Consider the following 25,020-nt stretch of genomic DNA (forward strand, 5'->3'; position numbering starts at 1 on the left):
GCATACGGAAACTTTCTGCACACATCAGTGTCCCAAGACGTGTATTGCGAACATTACTTGCGGAAAAATTGTACCCGTGATAACAATCTTCAACTGGCGATAATGCCACATGACTTGAATTCTGTCACTGGTTAAATGACGATCGTCATTTGCTCCCACTGATACTGCTACTCACTGATGAAGCCACGGTTACAAGTAATAAAGTCAACAATACATGTAATAATCATCGATGGTCGCAGGAAATTCTACATGCTACAGTAGAAACCAATTTTCAAATTCGTTTTCCGATCACTATTTGGTGCGGCTTGATTGGTGACATGTTGGTAGGTCAAATCGCTGAACGACGGAATTACTTGCAATTTTCGGAAAATTCGTTTCTTGGACACCTTGAGGACGTTCCTTATGCCAATGTACTTCGAGCATGACGGACCCGCTTCACATTTTACCAGACGCCGTAGGGAACAACTCAACCGCACTTACTTTACTCTCTGGATTGGTCGTGGTAATATATATACAGCCCATATATATATATATATGCGTGATGTTTATTCATCTAGCCACCAAGATCCCCTTAGCTGTTCCCGACAGATCATGTGTGGGACTATGTCGGACGTCACTCGGCGCCATTACCAGCATCTACATCTACATCTATATCTACATCTACATCCATACTCCGCAAGCCACCTGACGGTGTGTGGCGGAGGGTACCTTGAGTACCTCTATCGGTTCTCCCTTCCATTCCAGTCTCGTATTGTTCGTGGAAAGGATTGTCGGTATGCCTCTGTGTGGGCTCTAATCTCTCTGATTTTATCCTCATGGTCTCTTCGCGAGATATACGTAGGACGGAGCAATATACTGCTTGAGTCCTCGGTGAAGGTACGTTCTCGAAACTTCAACAAAAGCCCGTACTGAGCTACTGAACGTCTCTCCTCTTTATCCACGATATCAGGGACGATTTACAACAGTTGTCGGTACGTTGGCCTCAAGAAAGGATACAACGGCTTTATGACACCCTTCGCAACCAAATCATGTCATGCACGCACGTCAGGCAAGTGGGGGTGCAACATACTGTTGGTAAGTGGACTCATGTTGTCAAGTTCTTTGTGAAGGTGACTCGATATTGTAATTGTTACAGCAACATCACGTACCCTCTCCTCTCAACCCGCGAAGTTTCATTTCGTTTCATCCACTTCCTGTGAGTGCTTCGTTTCTCCTGTCAGCCAGAGCAAATTTCTGTTTCAGTTCCGTATAGCTATCAGAGACTTATCAGGTGATAACTGTCATGACTGATGACAGTCAGAATATTCAGTATTTGTAGTTGTGTTCTAATCCCTGCTAAACTAATTTACATACTATTCCTAGTACAACTTAATTCACTCAATTCACTAAACTCTACAATATAGCAGCGGAGAACACGCTGAGGGATACTGTAGTGCTATTTGCCTTTGAAAAACAACGGACGTTTTCAGTACTTACAAAACACATCCTATGTTTTTCTATGTAATATCATGATAACAGCGTCAGGCTACATACAGTATTTTTCTAATTATTTATCTTCCACTTTTAGTTAGTTTTGCTTGACCTAGTGTATCACAAATGATCGTGCAAGTAATACGTCACAGATAATGACTTATATTTACCTCATGTCTGTGATGAGCAGCAGGGTCGTGAGTCCCAGGGAACTGGAATGCACAGCAATGGTAAGGGTATGTCAGCAGCGCTACGCGGATGTTCTGAAACAGAAAAAATATTTTGTTTTTCAGTTGGGCTAATAATTCTACCTCGATCTGTGCTGTTTTGCTTCTTGCAGCATTTCATTCATAATGGTTATAAGTTTCTGTTCTTTCCAAATGTAACGCTGATTCGTGAATCTTATCAGCGCATCTTTTTATATGCGTTTGGATTAGGACGCGTGCAAAACTGCGATTCCTCTGTTTGTTTACGAATTCGTCGAGATTATCGGTGAGGGCGGACAGGTGGATGGCGTTCATCTTCTTAAAGGATTTTGAAAGAGATTCTTATTACAAAGAACGCCGCGGAATTTGTGATCACGTATTTCACTCGGTTGAGGACATTGTGCCCAGCAGAACACTTTATTTAATTTTCAATTACAACTCATCACTGGAAACGACTAAAAAATTGGATGTTTTTAGAGGAAGTCTCATAAGGCTTGAAAGCCTGCTATCCCTTTTAAATTTATTTCGAGCACGAAACTGATATGACTTCTCTATCGATGGCCTGAAAATTAATCTCCTTCGCACTCAAAATTTGGCCAGCTAGTAGATATTGACAAGATCTGCCTTCCCTTATAAGATGTTCGGAGATAGGAAAGACCTTCACAGCGCGATAATGAATATTGGGGATCCTGAAGATTTGTTTAAGTAATACAAAATTACGCGCAATACACACAAATTTAATGACACAACCTGAAAGTACAGTGCATCCGCTCTTGTAGAGAAGGTGCGTGCAATGGAGATGTAGAATCCACATCTTCTTGAAAAAGGCAATCACAGTAGTCACACTCAAACACGTGTCTCGAAGTTCTGACCAGCTCAGTCCTACCTTATACCTGCTGTAATATGTATGCCAAGAAAGTCGATGAAAGCTTGCCTAAATTATGATTCCAGTGATGGTTGAACGTATTCAGTTGTGTGTGCTCACGTCAGTTATTACATTAAATAAAAAGTAAATAAGCTCATGAGACATGATCAGGACATCATGATAAATTATAAGCGGCTTTGGGATGAGGAATAATTACTCAGAAATTGGATTAATTATTGTTATACGAGAAAACCATCACGATAGCTCGTCAATGAAATTGCAGCTGTCCTGCGTGGGATCACGTGGGACACAACTACCACAGATCATCTAAATTGGTCCCGGTGGAGGTTCGAGTCCTCCCTCGGGTATGGGTGTATGTGTGTTTCTCCTTAGGATAAGTTAGATTAAGTAGTGTGTAAGCGTAGGGACTGATGACCTTAGCAGTTGAAAGGTGGCTACACTGAGCCACTGCGCCAGAGATTGCGCCAAAGAGTATTATTCTGCCGCCTCCACAGTGCTTGGAGAGAACTCGTAGAAGTCTGTGCTTGTTGAGAGCTCGTAGTAGTCAGTGCTTGTCGAGAGCTCGTAGTAGTCAGTGCCTGTCGAGGACTCGGGGTAGTCAGTGCCTGTCGAGGACTCGGGGTAGTCTGTGCTGAGATGTTGTAGCAGAGTGTGTTTGTTGAGATGTGCTATTAGGCAGTGCTTGCTGAGATGTGATATTGGAGAGTTCTGGTTGAGATGTGATAGTAGAGAGCCGGTGTGAGATATAATGTAAGGATTAGAGTGATTTTCATCAATATAAATGAGGTAATAAACTCCGTTTCTTTTTATTTCAGTGTCCTAAATAATGCGTCATTACAGGTTCAGTCAACAAAGCATCTGGCGTGTGTTCTTGTATTAGAGTTTAATTCTGCTTTCTTGCGCAATTATAGTATTTCTAATTTTCTTTTATCACGACAGTAAAATTGGTATTTAAAATTCTTGTCTTGTTGAAGAAGAACCGTGCCAGATGTGCGTTGAGTCACACTTCCACATACAGAACAGTTACATTTGTGCTTTGGTTTAGTAGGTTTTATAGTTGCTGGGGACTTAATTAATTAACTGTGTTTACGAAAATTTTCTTTCATTGTTTGTTGCAGTCAGATTGCGTAATAATACTAGTCAGGGCCAACCGTTTACAAGAAACAGCGTAATCGGACATACAGCTACTAAAAACTAAAAAGTATTTTCAATCATATTTAATTAAGCCCCCATGCACGTGGCGACCGCTGCTTCGGATCGTCCCTTTGATTCTTCTGATTGTAAAAATAGTAGACAGTAGTATTGTTGTAGTAATCTGGAGTTTAGTAATTGTAGTCTATTTTGCATGTGTAGATTTGGTAATTGTCATTCTTCTAATGGTATTTTTTCTCAGAATTTGATTTGTTGTCTTGTATACGCGTTTGACAATTTAGTGCAATTATTTCAATTGTTCGATTAATCGTGTTTGAGGGAAATATTTCGTGTGAATGGTATTGTTGAAGATGAGGAGTCATTGTGTGTGATTTTCGAACAGTGACGAATTTTTTATGTTTTGTAAATGATTACGCGATCAATGAAAAAGGCGAAAATGATGGATAGTGAGAATGACGAAATTGTTAACATGGCGAACTCGCCAACAGAGGAAAACAGTATGATGGATAATGAAGTGGAAAACAATGTAATAAGTCGGGAAAATAGTCCGGAACCATTTCAAAATATTTCTCAGTCAGAAAATTCACAGAATCCGAGATTAACGACAGAAGATTCTGGAATAGTATCGAACACAGATAGCCTTATGGCTATGCAGAAGGAAGTTAGTTTTGCGGGAAATGTTAGGGGCGAAAAGAATTCTGAACCATTTAACATGGAGCAGTTGATGGGTGTAATATTAAATTTGGGATCAGAATTAAAAACACGGTTAGACTCACAAATGGGAACAATGGAAAAACGGTTAGACTCACTGGGATCACAATTACGATCTGAATTAAAAACAGATAGGGGAACAATGGAGCAGTTTCGATCTGAATTTAAAACAGAGATTGGAACAATTAAAACAGAGATGGGAACTTTGGGATCTGAATTAAAAACAGTGGCAACACGTTTGGAAACAGAGATGGAAACAATGGAAACACGGTTAGACTCACGAATAGGGACATGCTTCAAAAACACGAAAGATGAATTAAAGAAAGAAATCAGAGAAGAAGTACAACCGATTTTGAATTCTCACAATAATAGATTAATTGCAGTAGAGATTAGACAAAGGGAACAGGATAGAGAACAGGAAGAAAGAGATCGCGTGATAGTACAGAAATTTTCAGAGTTAAATTTACAACGTGCAAACGATAAGAAAGAAATATTTGAGAGAATCGAGGAATCCGTACCAAATGACAGAATAAATAATCTAACACAACAATATGAACAGTTAACTACCAAATGTGTCAATACTGAAACCCGAGTCGCGACACTTACGGAAGACGTAAATAAACAGAAAGAAAAAATAGGTGATTTATCGGAAAGAGTTGAGGAGATATCAGATAAATTGACAAATCTTAGTTTACATGGGGACAGAGATTCGGATGATACAGCTCCATTACCATTCGCAGAAACCGAAGAGTACCAGAACATAAATAAACATGTTGAAAATCAGGGAAAATTTAATGAACGCGTTAAAAGGGAAGTTGAGGCATTACGAAAGCAAGTCAAACAGATCGAAGGCGAAATTGTAGGAAAAGACAGCAAAAGAAATTTGGAATCACAGATATCAGAGGGGTTTGAAGAAAATAATTTGTTTCATTTACGGGATGCGACAAGAGAGCGCCAGGCGCGCGAACTATACAATAATCGTCATTGGGACTGGGACAGACGCGGTAGGTCTTTGTCGCCACGAGGCGAAAACTTTGACTATAAACACTTTTTGACTGTTCGGAAATTTAAGATCTTCCGCAATTCTAAGAATGACATACATCCATGTTCATGGTTAGATCGATTTATGTACGCACTCCCACCAAATTGGCCACCAAGTCACAAACTGGAATTTATGTGTGGATATTTAGAAAACGAACCGGCGACGCGGATGCGCGCACTCATTAGAGATTGTAATAATCTAAATGATTTTTATCATGCATTTCTATCGGCATATTGGTCCGAAAACACACAAGACAGAGTCAAACATAGTCTGATTATGCAGCGTAATTTTAAACAGTCTGAGTTCCGCACGCCAGGAGAATATTTTGAAGACATGATTCGAAAGAATCAGTTCCTTTCCAACCCTTATAGCCCGACTGAATTAATTCGCATTTGTTTAACTAAGCTGCCACAATCCATAAGACAAATTGCTTTAGCCGGAAGATGTAAAGACGACATCGAGACCTTTAAGACTTTGTTGCAAGAACTTGAGTATGACAACGACGACGGGACTTCCTGTAACTTCTTCAGTAACAGTAATTACAATAGATTTTCAGAGAAAAGGGATAGTGATCGGAACGGGCGTTATATGGGTAATTTTGAGAATGACAGACGTAACAGACAGGACAATAGATACCAGCCTTATGACAATAACAGACGTTCTAACAGAAATTACACAGACAATTATAACAACGGTAATTCGTACCGGAATGATCAATCATACGGAAACAGTAATCGGTATCATCAGGACAGAAATTATTCATACAGTAATAGGAATTCATACTACAGAAATAATCAGGGTAGTAGATACAACAATAATTTCAGAAGTGACAGTCGAAATTACACAAGAAGTAGTTATGCAGACAGACAGGAAAACAGAAATTTTAATAACAGACAAAACCAAGAATTTGCATCTAACAGACAGGAGGGACCTAATTGGCATCCTCCACGTGACAGAACTTCAGAAAGACAAGTGCAAATAGTAGAAATTGATCCGCGAAATGACGCGAATAATCAAAGACGTGACGCAAACAATCGACAATGACTTGCAGCTTCGGCTTCTGGCAGCAATATAGACGGTTCAGAAAGTAATGACACTACGACTTTACACTACGTACGCCTGGAAGACATGAGAGACATTTTGTTAGACGAAAAGGAAAATAATGTAGACGCGTTTTTACATCCTGTTATTGAAGTATGTGTGGGTAAGAATAAGTTCACTGCAGTTTTAGATTCTGGGAGCCCACTGAATGTCATTAGTGAATCAGTTTTTCGGATATGTGAAAGAACTATTGCCTGTCCTGTGTTAACCTATTTCTAAAACTACAATTCGAGGAGCGATTTCTGGAAAAAGTGTGGAAGTCAAACAACAGACCAACTTAAATTTCATTTGTCAAGGATACAAATTTTCTGCTAATTTTGTTATTGTTCCATTACTCAGTACCCAAATTATATTAGGTATGGAGTTTCTTAACGCACATAAGGCAATTTTGAACTTTAAAGAAGGAAGTGTAAATTTGACTGTTGCCGGAATGCCGAAATGTTTGAAATTTTTCGAGTGTTTAACAAGATCTGAGTCAGATACAAAATGTTTAAGGTTTCTTACTTCTGATGTTTTCGTTGAGCATTATGACGACACTATGTTTATTCATGACAATGACAATAGATACAGAGACGCGATGGATGATATAATTAATAGCGAAGAATTAATTAATGAGAAGGTTAAGAAAGCTGAAGTGCCAGATGACGTTGCAAGAGAAGAGCTGCACCACATTTTGACTTCACATGCTACAGTATTTAGTCATCATACAGGAACTATACAAGGCCTACAATATTTATTTAAAGTAAAGGAACGCACACCATTTCGGGGGAAAACGTACGCTATTCCTTTGGCTTACAGAGACAAGGTTAAGAATGAACTTCAGTACATGTTAGATCAGGGCATTATTGAGCCTGCAGTCAGTCCTTATACTAGCCCATTACACGTTGTTCTTAAAAAGGATGGGTCAATTCGTTTGGTTCTGGATTCCAGACAGATAAATAACATCATCATTCCTGAAACTGACCGTCCACAAAATTTAGATGAACTTCTTCAACATTTCCATGGAATTAAAGTTTTATCCACGATTGATATGCGCGCAAGTTTTTGGCAAATAGAACTCCACCCTGATTGTAGAAAATATACTGCATTTTTAGCCTTTGGTAACTGTTACCAGCTTCTTAAATTACCGTTTGGACTTACTGTATCTTCAGCAGCATTCATTCGTAATTTAAACGAAATTTTACCTGTTTATCTTCGTGACAATATTACTTCATATGTTGACGATATTCTTATTGCTAAACATTCTTGGAGTGAGCATAACAAAATTTTGGATTCATTATTACGTATTTTTGCAAGAGTTGGCATTACAGTGAACTTAGAAAAATCTGAATTTGGTCGTTCTCAGGTGAAATTTCTCGGTCACATTATTTCTACAGAAGGTATTCTCCCTGATCCAGAAAAACTAGACGCTATTCGTAACTATGCTGTTCCTACCACAAAACGTGATGTTCGTAGTTTCCTTGGTGTCTGTAATTTTCTTCGACGCTTTGTTAGATTGGACGATTTGGCCACACCTCGTTTATGTGAACTATCTGGAAAGAATTCTAATTGGTGTTGGGATGAGGAAGCTCCGTCAGAATTTGAACAGCTTCGTGATGCTTTAGTTGCTGCTCCACTTCTTTCACATCCGAATTTATCCAAAGATTTTTGTTTGGCGACGGACTCATCATACAAAGGCCTAGGTGCACATTTATTTCAAGAGATAGAAGAAAACGGCGTTGTAGTACAAAAGACTATTGCATTTGGAAGTCGTGTTCCTTCTAAATCAGAAAAGAATTATTCGATTACGGAACTTGAAGCTTTGGCTGTTGTTTGGGCTTTCACAAAATTTCGCACATTTTTGTTTGGCAGACATACTAAGGTTTACACCGATCATCGAGCTCTGGAATTTCTTATGTCAACAAAATTAACTCAAGGCAGATTGTCACGATGGGCGTTGTACCTACAGGAATTTGATTTTAGTATTGATTACATACAGGGTTCTTCAAATATTGTTGCTGATGCTTTATCACGTGCACCTATGGGTTTGAAACAAAGTGCAGAAGAGGACTGCAAGGAAAACAATTATTGTTTGATGTATATTCAAGGTGTTGCGTTTGAGAACTTTATTTCGTCTTCGCTCCAGGACATCGCTAAGGAGCAAAATAAGGATCCAATCTGGAAGGACATTAAGGAGAAGTGGAGGAGAAAGGAAAACGTAGCGATTAGACAGCATTATTTAGTCCGCAATGACATTCTTTTTAAACGAAACCGGTCGACAACTATGTTTGGTTAGTTTTTATTCCTGATGAGTGGGTTAATAAGCTGATTTGGTATACGCATTTCAGTTATGCACACTTTGGTCCCAGAAAATGCTTTCATAAATTACGAGAAAATTGCTACTTCAGTAATATGGAAAAACGTATTCGATCTGTTCTTGCCAAATGCAAATTATGTCAAAAGGCTAAGCCGCCTACAGTTTCTCACAGAGCACCGTTGTTTCCTATCATTCCAGCGAAATTAAAGGAGATGGCTGCAGTTGATTTGTTCGGTCCAGTGGTTCGTTCTACTAATGGTTTTGCGTACATTTTCGTAGCAGTGGAGTTGACGTCAAAATATGTGTGTTTTACACCTTTACGCAAAGCAACAGCTCGTTCAGTATCTAACGCTTTTATCAAACATTTTCTTAAAGAAGTTGGTCATGTTGATAAGGTTATATCAGATAATGGATCACAGTTTCGTTCTAAAATTTGGCTTCGTACTCTACAGCGTCGTAAAATTAAACCAATTTTCATTTCACTTTTTCACCCTCAATCTAACGCTTCAGAGAGATGGATGAAGGAAATCAATAAATTGTGTCGTCTTTATTGTCATCAGAATCACAGAACTTGGGATCAGTATCTTCATATTTTTCAAAACATTCTGAATGAACTCCCTAATGATTCAACTTCCTTACCGCCTTTACTGATATTAAAAAACAAAGCACCGACAAATCGTATTTCTGAAATCGTTCCTTTTCCGCCTACACGGAAACTACGGCATTCTGAAGTTGTCAGCCTGGCTCTACGAAATATTGCAACTGCGGCTGCTAGAAGAGAGAAATCAGCTAAGCGTCCTGGTCGTTTAAAAATCTTGTCAGTTGGTCAGAAGGTGTTAATTAAGTCCCACCGTTTGTCTCACAAAGGAAAAGGCTTGTGTCGCAAATTTTTTCTGCTTTATAACGGTCCATACAGAATTCGCAAAATTATACATGATAACACTGTTGAAGTAGAAACTCTTAATCACGACGCTCTAAGGGAATACATCATATATCAAACGTCAAAATTTTTGTGGAATGACATACTTTTGAGAAACCAACAGCTAGATGTAAACATGCGGAGAGTACAAGGATACCGCGCTGTGTTTTGGCGGCGGCACATACTCAAAGCAACAGTCAAGTCTGCGCGCCGCACAAGGCAGTCGTTGACCGCTAACAATTGCTTCCTACGTCACGCGCCTACAGCTGATCGAGCGCTCAGTGCGAATGCACTGACAGCCGTAAACAAATACACAGTTTAATTTCTCCGATTAAATTCAGTATAAAGCTATAGTGACTTGATGAATTATGTTATTAACATTCAGTATTTTTCAGGATACGGTTCTATAAAATATTTAAGAACTTCAGGTAAATTCTGTGTGTCTCCGACGTTAAGACGACTTCCTATCGAGAAATTTTCAGGAAGAATGTAATTTCGAAGAAGAAACTAATAAACTAAAAAGGTAGCTATTAATTGAGTTTATTTTTTACATATTTCCACTTGGGTACGTACTTTAGACGTAATTTGCTGCTCGCAATTACGTGATTCATAATTTGTGCTAATTTCATGTTCTATGAAATTACTTGTGAGGCGACGTGCTTGCGTACGTTAACTGATTTTGACAATGATTATTAATGAACTGGGTTGTAACTTGTGTATATTATGCATCGCTTGGCTGCTATGCTTTTTCACTGATGTCATATTTTTTTTATTATGTGCCTGCTGTGCTTATTTATTTAATTTAAAATTGTCACCTGATTTACTGTGCTGATGTGGTTAGGTATGTAGGTTACACTTTGTCATTTATCTGCTTGCGCCTTCATGTTTACTTATTAAGATTACATATGAACATTTATTTGCTTATGTTGATATGATGCTAATGACCTGTTTATTATGTTAGATAACATATGTTTGCTGCTATGCGTATGGATTGCATATTTATACATATCTGTTGTTGTCATAACTACTCTTTAATTTGGTATATAGAAATGCTGATATACTGTGTACAAACAGAGAGTTTAGGTCACACTATTGGATTAATTATAGATTGTTCGCTTGGCAGAGCCTCGTTGTAGGAATTGTGCTGCATCCACTTGTTGACATTCTGTTCTCTACTGGTATATTTACTCGCTATTGCTTGTTTTGCTTACGCTCAGTGCCTTATATTTTTAAGAAAAGAAAATGAACTGCTATAATTCGACATAAACGACATTAGTACAAGAAACTTCAGAGAAGTCACATGAGCTGGAGGTTTTATGGAAGCTGTATAAATTTATGCTAATAGGAAGGAAGCTAACGACATGACATACCAAAACTAGGTTTAGACCATTGTCAACTATTACACTGCATTTTTCGTGAGCAATTGAAATAGGAAGTGACACTTGACACAAGAAATACTCCACATGTTTGCTTCTGTTTGCCATAATTCTTGAAGTGGTGTACACACTGTGAAATATTATGATCATTCACATTCCGTAATCGTACTTAATTACTGAGAGTTATTCGAACTAAGTTTGTTAGAGGTCATGTATGCATTTCTTTGTTTATAATTCATAATGAATAGAAGGTTTGGGTCAGACGGATTACACAGAGGTTGTGTGTTGACAATGTGTCTTCAGATTGTATGGGAGGATGAACTGAAGTTTGCACTAGAATTTTATCTTTACTTGTTCGAGGAGACTGACTAGAGGAAAGAGTTGTGTTGGAAGTGAGATGATATTGGCAATAAGGTTCATATGTATCGACGTATTGAAGAGGTATTATTGAGGTATAGAGATTATATGAAGTTGATGATTATTGGAGTTTTTGTGGACAAGAGGTAAGGTAAATGATATTGATGATAAGATTTATATGTATCGACGTAAGAGGTATTATTGAAATATTGAGATTATGTGATGCTGATGATTATTGGAGTTTTGGTGGATAACAGGTAAAGTAAGTGAGGAGCATATTTTTTTTGTTGGTCTTATGGAACAAGGAGGATGAAGATAGCAGACTAGAACACTAAAGTAGAAGGAAGATAGTCTATACACACACTTTGTTAAATCACTAAGCAGTATATACATTTTTTTGGAGAGAGGAAGTAATTGCATATCTTGGCTCACTGACAGTTGTTCAACAACAGTACATTTGATCTGGCTTGGCAAACATTGATCTTGACATGATGACTATGACGTTGACTAACTATTATTGACTGTTATACATTGCTGCCACTACTACTTGATACACAAGATGAACATCAGATTTTGACAGAATTGCATTTACACAGTTAACACTATTCAATTACACAGTAGTACTTAATGTGGATGAAAGATGAATGAGTGTGTTTTGTGTGTTTTCCTTTTCTTATCCTACCCACCTATCTCCTAAATATTATTTTATTTGTTTGTTGTGGCTTGCACTGACACCCATAAATATTATAGGTTTTCTGATATTTGAGTATTTGTAATAGTTAATATGAAAATTATCTGACATCATTTGTGTGTTTGTTATGATTTGTATGTTTAGTGTAAAAGCATTTGTATGTGCATTCAAACTATTGTTCATGCCTGAACTGTCTGATTAGTGATGGTAAATATTATGAACTGTTACCTGCACTTTTTCAACATAATGTGTGACACTTAGGAATGATTAATTTCTGCTGATGAACTGTGTGATCAGTGATAGTGAATATTATGGACTGTTACTTGTACTTTTTCTACATGATTGGTGCCACTAGGACATGTTTAATTTGTGCATATATACTCTGATGAAGTGTGATCGGTGATAGTGAATATCATGGACTGCTCTCTGGACCTGCTCATCATTGCTAGGTGCAACTGATGGACTACTTGTATGGAAATGAAGTCACTTGCTGCTGTCTGCACCTACTCAACATTGCTGGGTGCCACTGTTAGAACTGTTTCTACTGAAATGATGTCACTTGCCGGTGTCTGCACCTACTCAACATTGCTGGGTGCCACTGATGGACTGCTTCTACTGAACTAATGTGACTTGTTGCTGTGTGTACCTCTTCAACTTTACTGGGTGCCACAGATGGAACTGCTTCTACTGAAATGATGTCACTTGTTGGTGTCTGCACCTGCTCAACATTGCTGGGTGCAACTGATGGACTGCTTCTACTGAAATGATGTCACTTGTTGGTGTCTGCACCTACTCAACATTGCTGGGTGCCACAGATGGAACTGCTTCTACTGAAATAATGTCACTTGTTGCTGTCTGCACCTGCTCAACATTGCTGGGTGCCACTAATGGAACTGCTTCTACTGAAATGAAGTCACTTGTTGGTGTCTGCACCTGCTCAACATTGCTGGGTGCAACTGATGGACTGCTTCTACTGAAATGATGTCACTTGTTGGTATCTGCACCTGCTCGCAACATTGCTGGGTGCAACTGATGGACTGTTTCTGCTGAAATGATGTCACTTGTTGGTGTTTGCACCTGTTGACCATTGCTGGGCTGGAATTATTAACTATTTGTTTTTTTTTAACAATTAAAAGTATTTTATGTGAACATTTGTATAAACTGATTTTTTGTGTATTGTGTGAACTCTTATGTAAAGTCACATGTATGAAAAGAAGTTGTATTGGTTACTGTATTTCATATATTAGGTTATTGAAAGGTCAGTGCAAAGCCAAAATTTTAACTAATTATGTGATATTTAGGTATTAATATTATCTTTTATTTTTGTCTGTATTTTTGTGGACGAATTTGGTGGTATTTTCACCACCAATGCTGGCAAAAATACCATCAAATTCTGGCCTGTGGAGGAGGGGCATATGAAAGGTGGCTACACTGAGCCACTGCGCCAGAGATTGCGCCAAAGAGTATTATTCTGCCGCCTCCACAGTGCTTGGAGAGAACTCGTAGAAGTCTGTGCTTGTTGAGAGCTCGTAGTAGTCAGTGCTTGTCGAGAGCTCGTAGTAGTCAGTGCCTGTCGAGGACTCGGGGTAGTCAGTGCCTGTCGAGGACTCGGGGTAGTCTGTGCTGAGATGTTGTAGCAGAGTGTGTTTGTTGAGATGTGCTATTAGGCAGTGCTTGCTGAGATGTGATATTGGAGAGTTCTGGTTGAGATGTGATAGTAGAGAGCCGGTGTGAGATATAATGTAAGGATTAGAGTGATTTTCATCAATATAAATGAGGTAATAAACTCCGTTTCTTTTTATTTCAGTGTCCTAAATAATGCGTCATTACAGGTTCAGTCAACAAAGCATCTGGCGTGTGTTCTTGTATTAGAGTTTAATTCTGCTTTCTTGCGCAATTATAGTATTTCTAATTTTCTTTTATCACGACAGTAAAATTGGTATTTAAAATTCTTGTCTTGTTGAAGAAGAACCGTGCCAGATGTGCACTGAGTCACACTTCCACATACAGAACAGTTACATTTGTGCTTTGGTTTAGTAGGTTTTATAGTTGCTGGGGACTTAATTAATTAACTGTGTTTACGAAAATTTTCTTTCATTGTTTGTTGCAGTCAGATTGCGTAATAATACTAGTCAGGGCCAACCGTTTACAAGAAACAGCGTAATCGGACATACAGCTACTAAAAACTAAAAAGTATTTTCAATCGTATTTAATTAAGCCCCCATGCACAGTTAAGTCCCATAAGATTTTCAAAAAATCATCAAAATTAGAGCAAATGGAACCTGACATAATTTCTAATCCCGGTAGTATCGTGAACTATGATCTATATTCATGAGTGAGTTAATGAAAGGCCGATCCCGCTCCTTGAATGTGGAACAAAGTCTCTCGCTCTGAAAAAAGACTTAGTCTTGGTTACAAAGAAATCACATATCCTAAGCTGAATGCTATGCTGATGGGATATTACACCAAAGTACGCTAGACAGCATAGAAGCTACAAATGGTCATCGATACGAGACATCACACAAAATCTTCCAATCAACAGAATTATGGAAAGTGCAAGAAGAGCCCACGCAGTACCACTACCTCCGTGGTTGATGGAAACAAGACTGTCTTTTTGTCTCTCAATCCACATGCGCACGCTAATTCATATCTCAAACATACCGTTGTTTTAAAATATGACTGAAATATTTCGATAGGAAACACGGATGAGCACACAGAGGGAAGGAACGTACATCTAAAGGTGGTAGTATGGACCATTCAGGAAGAAACGTCAATCATATTTTCGCAGCGAGTGCCTCTATTCACGCTACTAAAAATGTTTCAAATGGCTCTGAGCACTGTGGGACTTAACATCTGAGGTCATCAGTCCCCTAGAACTTAGAACTATTTAAACCTAACTAACCTAAGGACATCACACACATCCATTCCCGAGGCAGGATTCGAACCCGCGACCGTAGCGGTTGCGTGGTTCCAGACTGTAGCGCCTAGAACCGCTCGGCTACTCCGGCCGGCCTTCACGCTACTGAATGCTTTCTGAGAATAATTAATTGTAATTTATTGTTTTGGAACATATTAAGCGAATATTTTTTTGTTCTGTGTTGCCCATATTATAGATATTATTGAACGCTGTGACTGGTGTAAATAGAGAATGATTCGGCTATTCAACAGTTAGACCACTGTTGACCGAATTTCAGAGGGGAGGGATTTTCACAAAAGTTTTACTCTAAGAACCACTTGTAGCTTGTTACAGCTGCACACTGAGGGAGACGACTGAGTTTAGAGTGAATCTGACACGCAGAATTATTTCAGGTAAATGTCGTGTGTAACGTAAGAATTTGCCTAGCGTAGAACACAAAAAGTCTGTGTAACACGTAGACGTGAAAGTGTATTCAGCTTTAGTATTAAACCTACCCAAATCTGAGATGATCACATCTTAATCTTAGATTAGGTACTTTGGTTGTCAAAATATACTGAATACTGTGAGATAAGCATGTGGAGCGACTTAGAGCATCGTTAAAAGCACTCTTATCACCCGTTATCCACTCAAACGAAAGAGACGAACAAAAACCTCGAAGCTGAAGCCCACAACGTACAGAATGGTAACAAACTTGGTGACACCTGTCTGGACCAGTGTAACAACCAGTGTGGCAACCAGTGTCAGTTTCTCAGCTGCTGACAAGTCTCAACATATTACGCAATATGAAAATAAGACATCCTCGTAAGAGTCTGTCACACAGTATTCGATTTTATGTACAACTAAATGCGATTCAGTTGTTTTACGCCTTTCTTAAATTAATCTTCTCGGTATATTTTCATTACTTTCATTTCAGAGAAAACAAAAATTAAATTCAAATTCTTTATTTAGAGGCTTTACAACCACCTTGAAATTAAGCACGGAGCTGCTTTCTTGGAGTCAAAGACGACTAATGGCAAGGTCGTTCCCCGTAAATTATTTCTTAACGACCTTTCAGAAAGGAGCGCTTTATCACCTGTCATTTCCAGCTACCCAGGCGTGAGTGGCCTTTTGTTTTTGTGGAGACTTTTACAAAGTACCATAATTCCACCATATATTTAATATAGCGCACGTTACGCGATAATTTTTGTTACAAAATTATTTGTACGTTCTTTGTTCATTCTTTTATTGAATCTCGCATTACACTTCTCGATTTCAGTATCTGCATATATTAATATACGGTGCACATAACTTCATGACCACCAGAAATTAAACATGTTTAACAAATTGTTGTTGCATACTCACATTATTTTTTTAAATAGACCCAACGCCATTTGACGGTATTGTTGTTTACTTAATTATGAACTGGGTCTCGGCTTTTTTTTCATTTACGAGTGATTGAGATTATGTCATTAATATATTTTGCAGAACGTCAAACTAAAAATTGGCCACAAATTAAGAAAAATATTCGCTCCCCACGAAATGTCAGATGTAAAATCATCATTTTGTAAAAAGATCAGCTGATAATTGTTGGAGCACGTCGTTATGAGATCACAAGTATCCGGACACCTGGCTGAAAATGATTTACAAGTTCGTGGCATCCTCCAGCGGTAATGCTAGAATTCAATATGGTGTTGGCCAACCCTTAGACTTGATGACAGCTTTCACTGTCGCAGGCATACGTTCAATCAGATGCTGGAAGGTTTCTTGGGGAATGGCAGCCCATTCTTCACGGAGTGTTGCTGTGAGGAAAGGTATCGATGTCAGCCGGTGAGGCCTGGCACGAAGTCGGCGTTCCAAAACATCCCAAAGGTGTTCTGTAGGATTCAGTTCAGGACCCTGTGCAGGCTAGTCCATTACAGGGCTGTTATTGTCGCGTAACCACTCCGCCATAGGCAGTGCATTATGAACGGGTGCTCGATTGTGTTGAAAGATGCAATCGCCATCCCCGAATTGGTCTTCAACTGTGGGAAGCAAGAACGTCTTTAAAACATCAGTGTAGGCCTGTGCTGTGGTAGTGCCACGTAAACCAACAAGGGGTGCAAGCCTCCTCCACGAAAAACACGATCGCACCATAACACCACCGCCTCTGAATTTTACTGTTGGCACTACACTCGCTGACAGAAAACTTTCACCGGGCATTCGCGATACCCACGCCCTGCCGTCGGATCACCACCTTGTGTACCGTGATTCGTCACTCCACACAACGTTTTTCCACTGTTCAATAGTCCAATGTTCACGCTACTTACACCAAACGAGGCTTCCTTTGGCATTTACCAGCGTGATGTGTGGGTTATGAGCAGCCGTTCGACCTTGAAATCCAAGTTTTCTCCCTCCCCGCTAACTGTCATAGTACTTGCAGTAGATCCTGATGCAGTTTGGAATTTTTGTGTGATGGTCTGGATAGATGTCTGCCTATTACACATTATGACCCTCTTCAACTGTCGGCGGTCTCTGTTAGTCAATAGACAAGGTCGGCCTGTACGCTTTTGTGTTGTACGTGTCCCTTCAAGTTTCCACTTCACTATCACATCGGAAACAGTGGACCTAGGGATGTTTAGGACTGTGGAAATCTTGCGTACAGACGCATGTCACAAGTGACACCCAATCACCTGACTACGTTCGAAGTCCGTGAGTTCCGCGGAGCGCCCCATTCTGCTCTCTCACGATGTCTGACTTCTGAGATCGCTGATACGGAGTACCTGGCAGTAAGTGGCAGCCAAACGAATGTAATATGAAAAAGGTATGGTTTTGGGGGTGTACGGATACTGTTGATCACATAGTGAATCTAATGAAAACAGTTTTACTATTTATTATTTATGACGTGCTCCCACTATTAGCTATCGATCTTTTTACAAACTGATGATATTACATCCGGCATTTGATGTGGAGCTATATTTTTCTTAATTCATGGCCAATTATGAGCTTGATTACTTGCAAAATATGTTAGTGGCATAAACTCAGTTACTTGAAAATGGCATAAAAGTCCGAAATCCTGGTCGTAATTAAATAAACAAAAATACAGACAAATGGCGGCGTGTTCATTTAAAAATTATCGTATGACTGTTGCTCGGCAACATCAAAAACTATTTATTTTATTTTATTTTTTAATAGCATTCATTCTCTACAAAGTAAAGGACGAAAAAGCTATTTGAGCGGTAAACAGGTTGTAGAGTGAGGGCCTTTTCAGCCAAGAGCAGGTAGTGGGACGTAGAGAGTCCTAACTGGGAACGTTTAGGAGAGTATTTGCAACCCCGACATTTGCTTTACAGCGAAGGAAAACCTCACGAAAACTTTGGTCGTAAATGGGAGATAAAAACTATTTTTAATTTAGTTCTGGTATGATACTTGGAGTGGACAAAAATTGGAAACACCAAAAACACAACACATTACTACGACTAATATGGTGCAGGAAACCCACTGGCATTGGAAACAACTTCCAGTAGTCTCGGAATGGGTACATACAGGTCCTGTATGTTGTTGAAAGGAACATTATACCATTCTTCCTGCAAAATAGCGGCAATTTCAGGTAACGACAATGGAAACGGGTAGCTATCAAGCAATTGTTTCTTCAAAGTAGACCACAAAGGGTCAGTAGCACTCCAGACTATAGTGTGACCAGGGGCCCTGCCGTCTTGCAACACAGCATTACCTTTAGGGAACAAACACTGTACCACTTGACAGACTTTATCAGGCAAAATGCTCACATAATTTTTGACAGTAATACGACTTTGCAGCGCAACCATGGAGTCCACGGAATGACACGTTATGGCTGCCTATATCGTCATCGTACCTCCTCTGTGTTACACTCTTGGGAAGTAAACTCGACTGTAAGTTGGAAACCTTGTGCAACAAGACTCGTCCGACAAAATTACACTGATTTATAGACCAGGTATTATGGCTTTCGCCCTTTTTTTCCTGCTACGAGCAGTGAATCGCTGATCCGACATAATGCACTCAACAACTGAACACAACTGACACCTACGCCACAGTTATGACATTGCGCATGTGCCGTTCATGGTCAAATACGTCAGGGCAATCTGCTTGGATGAGTGGCACCTGCATATATGTTCAAGTATGCATTTCTCGCGGTGTCCCTATATTTTCCTCCAACCCCTGTAGGTCGCAGACGTAAAATGTGAAGCCTAATTTATGTCTGAGTGTATTTGCTAATTTGTTCACGAAGTCGATAGCCGGTTCAACATGTGCTACACTATTGGCCATTAAAATTGCTACACCAAGAAGACATGCAGATGATAAACGGGTATTCATTGGACAAATATATTATACTAGAACTGACATGTGATTACATTTTCACGCAATTTGGGTGCAGAGATCCTGAGAAATCAGTACCCAGAACAACCACCTCTGGCCGTCATAGCGGCCTTGATATGCCTGGGCATTGAGTCAACAGAGCTTGGATGACGTGTTAAGGGACAGATGCCCATGCAGCTTCAACACGATACCACAGTTCATCCAGAGTAGTGACTGGCGTATTGTGACTAGCCAGTTGCTCGGCCACCATTGACCAGACGTTTTCAATTGGTGAGAGATCTGGAGAATGTGCTGGCCAGGACAGCAGTTGAACATTTTGTGTATCCAGAATGGCACGTACACGACCTGCAACATGCGGTCGTGCATTACCCTGCTGAAATGTAGGGTTTCGAGGGATCGAATGAGGGGTAGAGCCACGGGTCGTAACATATCTGAAATGTAGCGTCAACTAATCAAAGTGCCGTCAACGTGAACAAGAGGTGACCGAGACGTGTAACCAGTTGCACTCCATACCATCACCCCGGGTGATAAGCCAGTATGGCGATGACGAATATACGTTTCCAATGCGCGTTCACCGCGATGTCGCCAAACATGGATGCGACCATCACGATGCTATAAACAGAACATGGATTCATCTGAAACAATGACGTTTTGCCATTCGTGCACCCAGGTTCGTCGCTGAGTACACCATCGAAGGCGCGCCTGTCTGTGATGCAGTGTCAAGGGTAACCGCAGCCATGGTCTCCCAGCTGATAGTCCATGCTGCTGCAAACGTCGTCAAACTGTTCGTGCAGATGGTTGGTGTCATGCAGACGTCCCCATCTGTTGACTTAGGGATCGAGACGTGGCTTTACGATCCGTTACAGCCATGCGGGTAAGATGCCTGCCATCTCGACTGCTAGTGATAAGAGGCTGTTGGGATCCAGCACGGCGTTCCGTATTACTCTCCTGAACCCACCGATTCTATATTCTGCTAAAAGTCATTGGATCTCGACCAACGCGAGCAGCAATGTCGCGATACGATAAACCACAGTCGCCATAGGCTACAAACTGACCTTTATCAAAGTTGGAAACGTGATGGTACGCATTTCTCCTCCCTACACGAGGCATCACAACAACGTTTCACCAGGCAACGCCGGTCAACTGCTGTTTGTGTATGAGAAATTGGTTGGAAACTTTCCTCATGTCAGCACGTTGTAGGTGTCGCCACCGGCGCCAGCCTTGTGTGAATGCTCCGAAAAGCTAATCATTTGCATATCACAGCATCTTCGTCCTGCCGGTTAAATTTCGCGTCTGTAGCACGTTATCTTCGTGGTGGAGTAATTTTAATGGCCAGTAGTGTATGTATCTTCGGCTTACACACTCCTACAAGCTCATGGTTTTTGTACATTAGTGGGCCCGTTTTAGCTGCTGGTTATAATCTAAGAACACTGATATCGCAAACATATGCCTCAAAATTATAACTGCACCTAATCACTTTTCTACACGCGCGTCTTCAAATATCGTCGCCACAAATATGGATTTTTACTTTAGTCGGCGTAACGTAATTTTCAATGTTAATAACGAACATAGTGTATCCCCAGCCGTGAAAGATGTTGTTCACTCATGTTAAATCAGTTACCTTACAACTTTACAATGTGTATATGGAACGCGCAAGTTAACTATGATGACGTGCGCACGGTCGTCCCATTATGAGGGATTCGGACTGAAATCGGCGCTTTAGTCAGAAATCAATACAAGGGCTGAGGAGACTCTACAACGTTAGTTAATCCATTTGTGCTGGTAAATAAATTACGTAGAATTTTATTCGCTGCAATAAACAAAAACCTACATGGTCTATTTGTGAGTGCAAGTCAGCAGTCGCAGTTCAAATAAAAACGTCTTGCAAGGAGAGGCCGCCAATTGTGAAATTCAGATTCGATTCATACTGTGCATAATAAAAGCTCATGGCCAGAGGTGTAATGTGGCAAAGCACCAAGATGCACTTCTCAGCCGTTGTCGAGAAAATCGATAGTTAAATGAAACCGTTGCGGTGAAATACTGTCTACGATTGATAATGTTCTACAGCGTCGTGGCGCAACGGTAAGCGCTCGGGTTCGTTATCCGAAGGTCCCCGGATCGAATCTCGCGCCATGCAACATTTTTTTATTATTAGTTTTTTGTAATTGGCTGGCTCTGAGCACTATGGGACTGAACTGCTGAGGTCATTAGTCCCCTAGAACTTAGAACTAGTTAAACCTAACTAACCTAAGGACATCACAAACATCCATGCCCGAGGCAGGATTCGAACCTGCGACCGTAGCGGTCTTGCGGTTCCAGACTGCAGCGCCTTTAACCGCACGGCCACTTCGGCCGGCTTTTGTAATTCATATATATATATATATATATATATATAATGAATTGCTTATGCATGTTGGTGAAGGCGGATCGCTCTCCAATTGTACCGCCTCCATTTTTCCGTTTGTGTAACAGGGTGTACCAAAGCTCTCACGTCCGCACTGATTTTCGACGATGTTATAAGTTGCGCTAGGGCCGCATCTACCGTCTTTCGAAGTTAGCAGGCAACTACGCTGTTATGCGGCGGCTCATTTCGGCCCATTCAACGTCTGTCCTTCAAGTGTAACGAGCGAGTAACGGAGTTTATATTTCATACCTGCCACAGCAAATTTGTGTTCGTGGGGTTTCTATTCTAATTCGAACGTTTGACTTAAGCTATACGTATTCGTTTCGGAATATCGTTTCTACGTCTTCCGTTAACTATACGTGGTTAACATTATGAAGACAATTAATAACATTTGTGAAATACAACTTTGTTTGCGGAAAACATAATGATGTTCGAAGTCGCCAGTTTTTCCACGACAAACGACTTTCAACAACTTATTATATGCATAATTGTTGCAACTTATTGCCGGGAATTATATATGTGCGTGTGTGTATGTGTGTGTTTTTATACACACATTTGAATTACAAAAAACAAATACTAAAAAAAAACAAAATGGTTGCATGGCGCGAGATTCGTTCCGCCGACCTTCGGATTACGAACTCGAGCGCTTACCGCAGCGCCACGACGCTGTAGAAAATTATAGAAAATTATTAATCGTAGAGAGTATTTTACCGCAACGGTTTCTTTTAACTGTCGATTTCCTCGACAACGGCTGAGAAGTGCATCTTGGTGCTTTGCCACATTACACCTCTGGCCATGAGCTTTTATTATGCGCAGTAGGAATCGAATCTGAATTTCACAATTGGCGGACTCCCCTTGTTAGCTATGAATGTACATATAATAAAATCTAATTTCGAACAAACACGTTTAGCTTTGTTGTTATTCTTTATGAACGTGAACAACGAAATGATTATAGCAAAAGAGGGTAAACAAGTGAAGCATTACATGAGACAATGGTACGTCTCTCCCTCTCACACACATCAATCATCATCACCAAACATACGAGATATGAAAGCAAACTGTACAAAATTTTATCTGTGTGCAATTCAGTCCACGTTTGAATTGAAACTAGAATTTTCTAAGATATTGAGACTTTTGTGTGTCAGGAGCTGACAGACTGATTGGAACAATGTATACTTCCTATATAGGACATAGGACTACTTCGGCGAAGTAGATGGCATAATCTCGGTAACTGGTGAATACATTCGAAAACTCGACTCTTAACTGAAACACAATGGGGCTTGAACATCGAAATCTTTGTATGGATGTCACAGCGAAAAACTCCGAAGCCAAGGAAACAGACTGACACATAAACTTGAGAAGCTCTCTCCGGTGACTAGTGATTAGATACTAAAGCTATAGATCTAAATAGGGCTTATTATAGAAAGACGGAGGTTACTGGCTACAAACATCTGTAACGCCCTGATTTTACGGCAAATTGTTGCTTCGTAAATTAGATTTTATTTGTATTATCCATTAGAAATTCCTGTAATATGATCGGTAAGTGAACCATCCATCACTAAGTAAATCACGTAGAAACAATCATATCGATCACTATAAGAAAGAACAGGAATGAACGTGACCAGATGATCAGATACTAATAACCATAGCTTATTAAAACAAAAGAAATCTATAACAGAAAGGCAGCATTTTCCCTCTCTTCTCACAGTATAAATACTTTATATACCAATTATTCGTATTATACATAAGCCTTGGCTAGTTCAACCTTAACAACCATAGCCTCCCGTGCCTCCCCAAGCTCCATCCACTCTGCAAATCCGGTTAATGTACTTGGTCGAAAAAGAAAAGAACCTTATCCGTTGTTCTCCCCCACAAACAAACGCTTTTACTTCTGTCTGGTTATCATCTCCAAACATATGGGGATTGTAGTTGTTGTAGTCATCAGTCCAGAGACTAGTTTGATACAGATCACCATGCTACTCTATCCTGTGCAAGCTTCTTCACCTCCCAGTACCTACTGCAACCTACATCCTTCTGAATCTGCTCAGTGTATTCATCTCTTGCCCCCCCCCCCCCCCCCCCTACGAGTTTTACTCTCCACTCTGCCATCAAATACTAAATTGGTGCTCCCTTGATGCTTCAGAACTTGTTCTACCAACCGATCCCTTCTTCTAGTCAAGTTGTGCCACAAATTTCTCTTCTCCCCAATTCTTGCCGCAGTGGATACACCGGGACCCATGAGATCACCGAAGTCAAGCGCTGTCGGGCGTGGTCGGCACTTGGATGTGTGACCATCAAGGCCGCCATGCACTGTTTCCATTTTTCGGGGTGCACTCAGCCTCGTGATGCCTGTTGAGGAGCTACTCGACCGAATAGTAGCGGCTCCGGTCAAAGAAAACCACACGCCCCTCCTATCTGCATCCTCAACTCAAGATGACACGGCGGTCGGATGGTCCCGATGGGCCACTTGTGACCTGAAGACGGAGCGCAGTTCTATTCAGTACCTCCTCATTAGTTATGTGATCCACCCTTCTAAGCTACGGCATTCTTCTGTAGCACCACATTTCGAAAGCTTCTATTCTCTTCCTGTCTAAAATACTTATCGTCCATGTTTCACTTCCATACGTGTCTACACTCCATACAAATACTTTCAGATGCGACTTCCTAACACTAAAATCTATACTCCTTGTTGACAAATTTCTCTTCTTCAGAAACTCTTTCCTTGCCATTGCCAGTCTACATTTTAAATCCTCTCTACTTCGACCATCATCAGTTATTCTGCTCTCCAGATATCAAAACTCATTTACTACTTTAAGCGCCTCATTTCCTAATCTAATTCTCTCAGCATCACCTGATTTAATTTGACCACATTCCATTATCCTTGTTTTGCTTTTGTTGATGTTCATCTTATATCCTCCTTTCAAGAGACTGTCCATTCCGTTCAACTGCTCTTCCAAGTCCTTTGCTATCTCTGACAGAGTTGCAATGTCATCGGCAAACGTCAAAGTTTTTATTTCTTCTCCGTGGATTCTAATTCATATTCCTAAGTTTTCTTATGTTTCCTTTACTGCTTGCTCAATATACCGACTGAATAACATCGGGGCAACCCTGTCTTACTCCCTTCTCAGCCACTGCTCCCCTTTCATGCCACTCGGCTCTTGTAACTGCCATCTGGTTTCTG

At 40.2% G+C, this 25,020-nt stretch overlaps 1 protein-coding gene across 1 annotated transcript in view; it reads right to left on the bottom strand.

Annotated features, from left to right (window-relative positions):
- LOC124613388 (follicle-stimulating hormone receptor-like) overlaps positions 1-25,020 on the bottom strand; it is a 233,223-nt gene that overhangs the window by 83,501 nt on the left and 124,702 nt on the right. Inside the window, exon 7 of the mRNA XM_047142091.1 lies at positions 1,641-1,733. Within this exon, the coding sequence (XP_046998047.1) occupies positions 1,641-1,733 (93 nt within the window). The remainder of the gene's footprint in view (positions 1-1,640; positions 1,734-25,020) is intronic.

The sequence above is a fragment of the Schistocerca americana genome, chromosome 4 (assembly GCF_021461395.2).
Source record: "Schistocerca americana isolate TAMUIC-IGC-003095 chromosome 4, iqSchAmer2.1, whole genome shotgun sequence".
Taxonomy (NCBI): domain Eukaryota; kingdom Metazoa; phylum Arthropoda; class Insecta; order Orthoptera; family Acrididae; genus Schistocerca; species Schistocerca americana.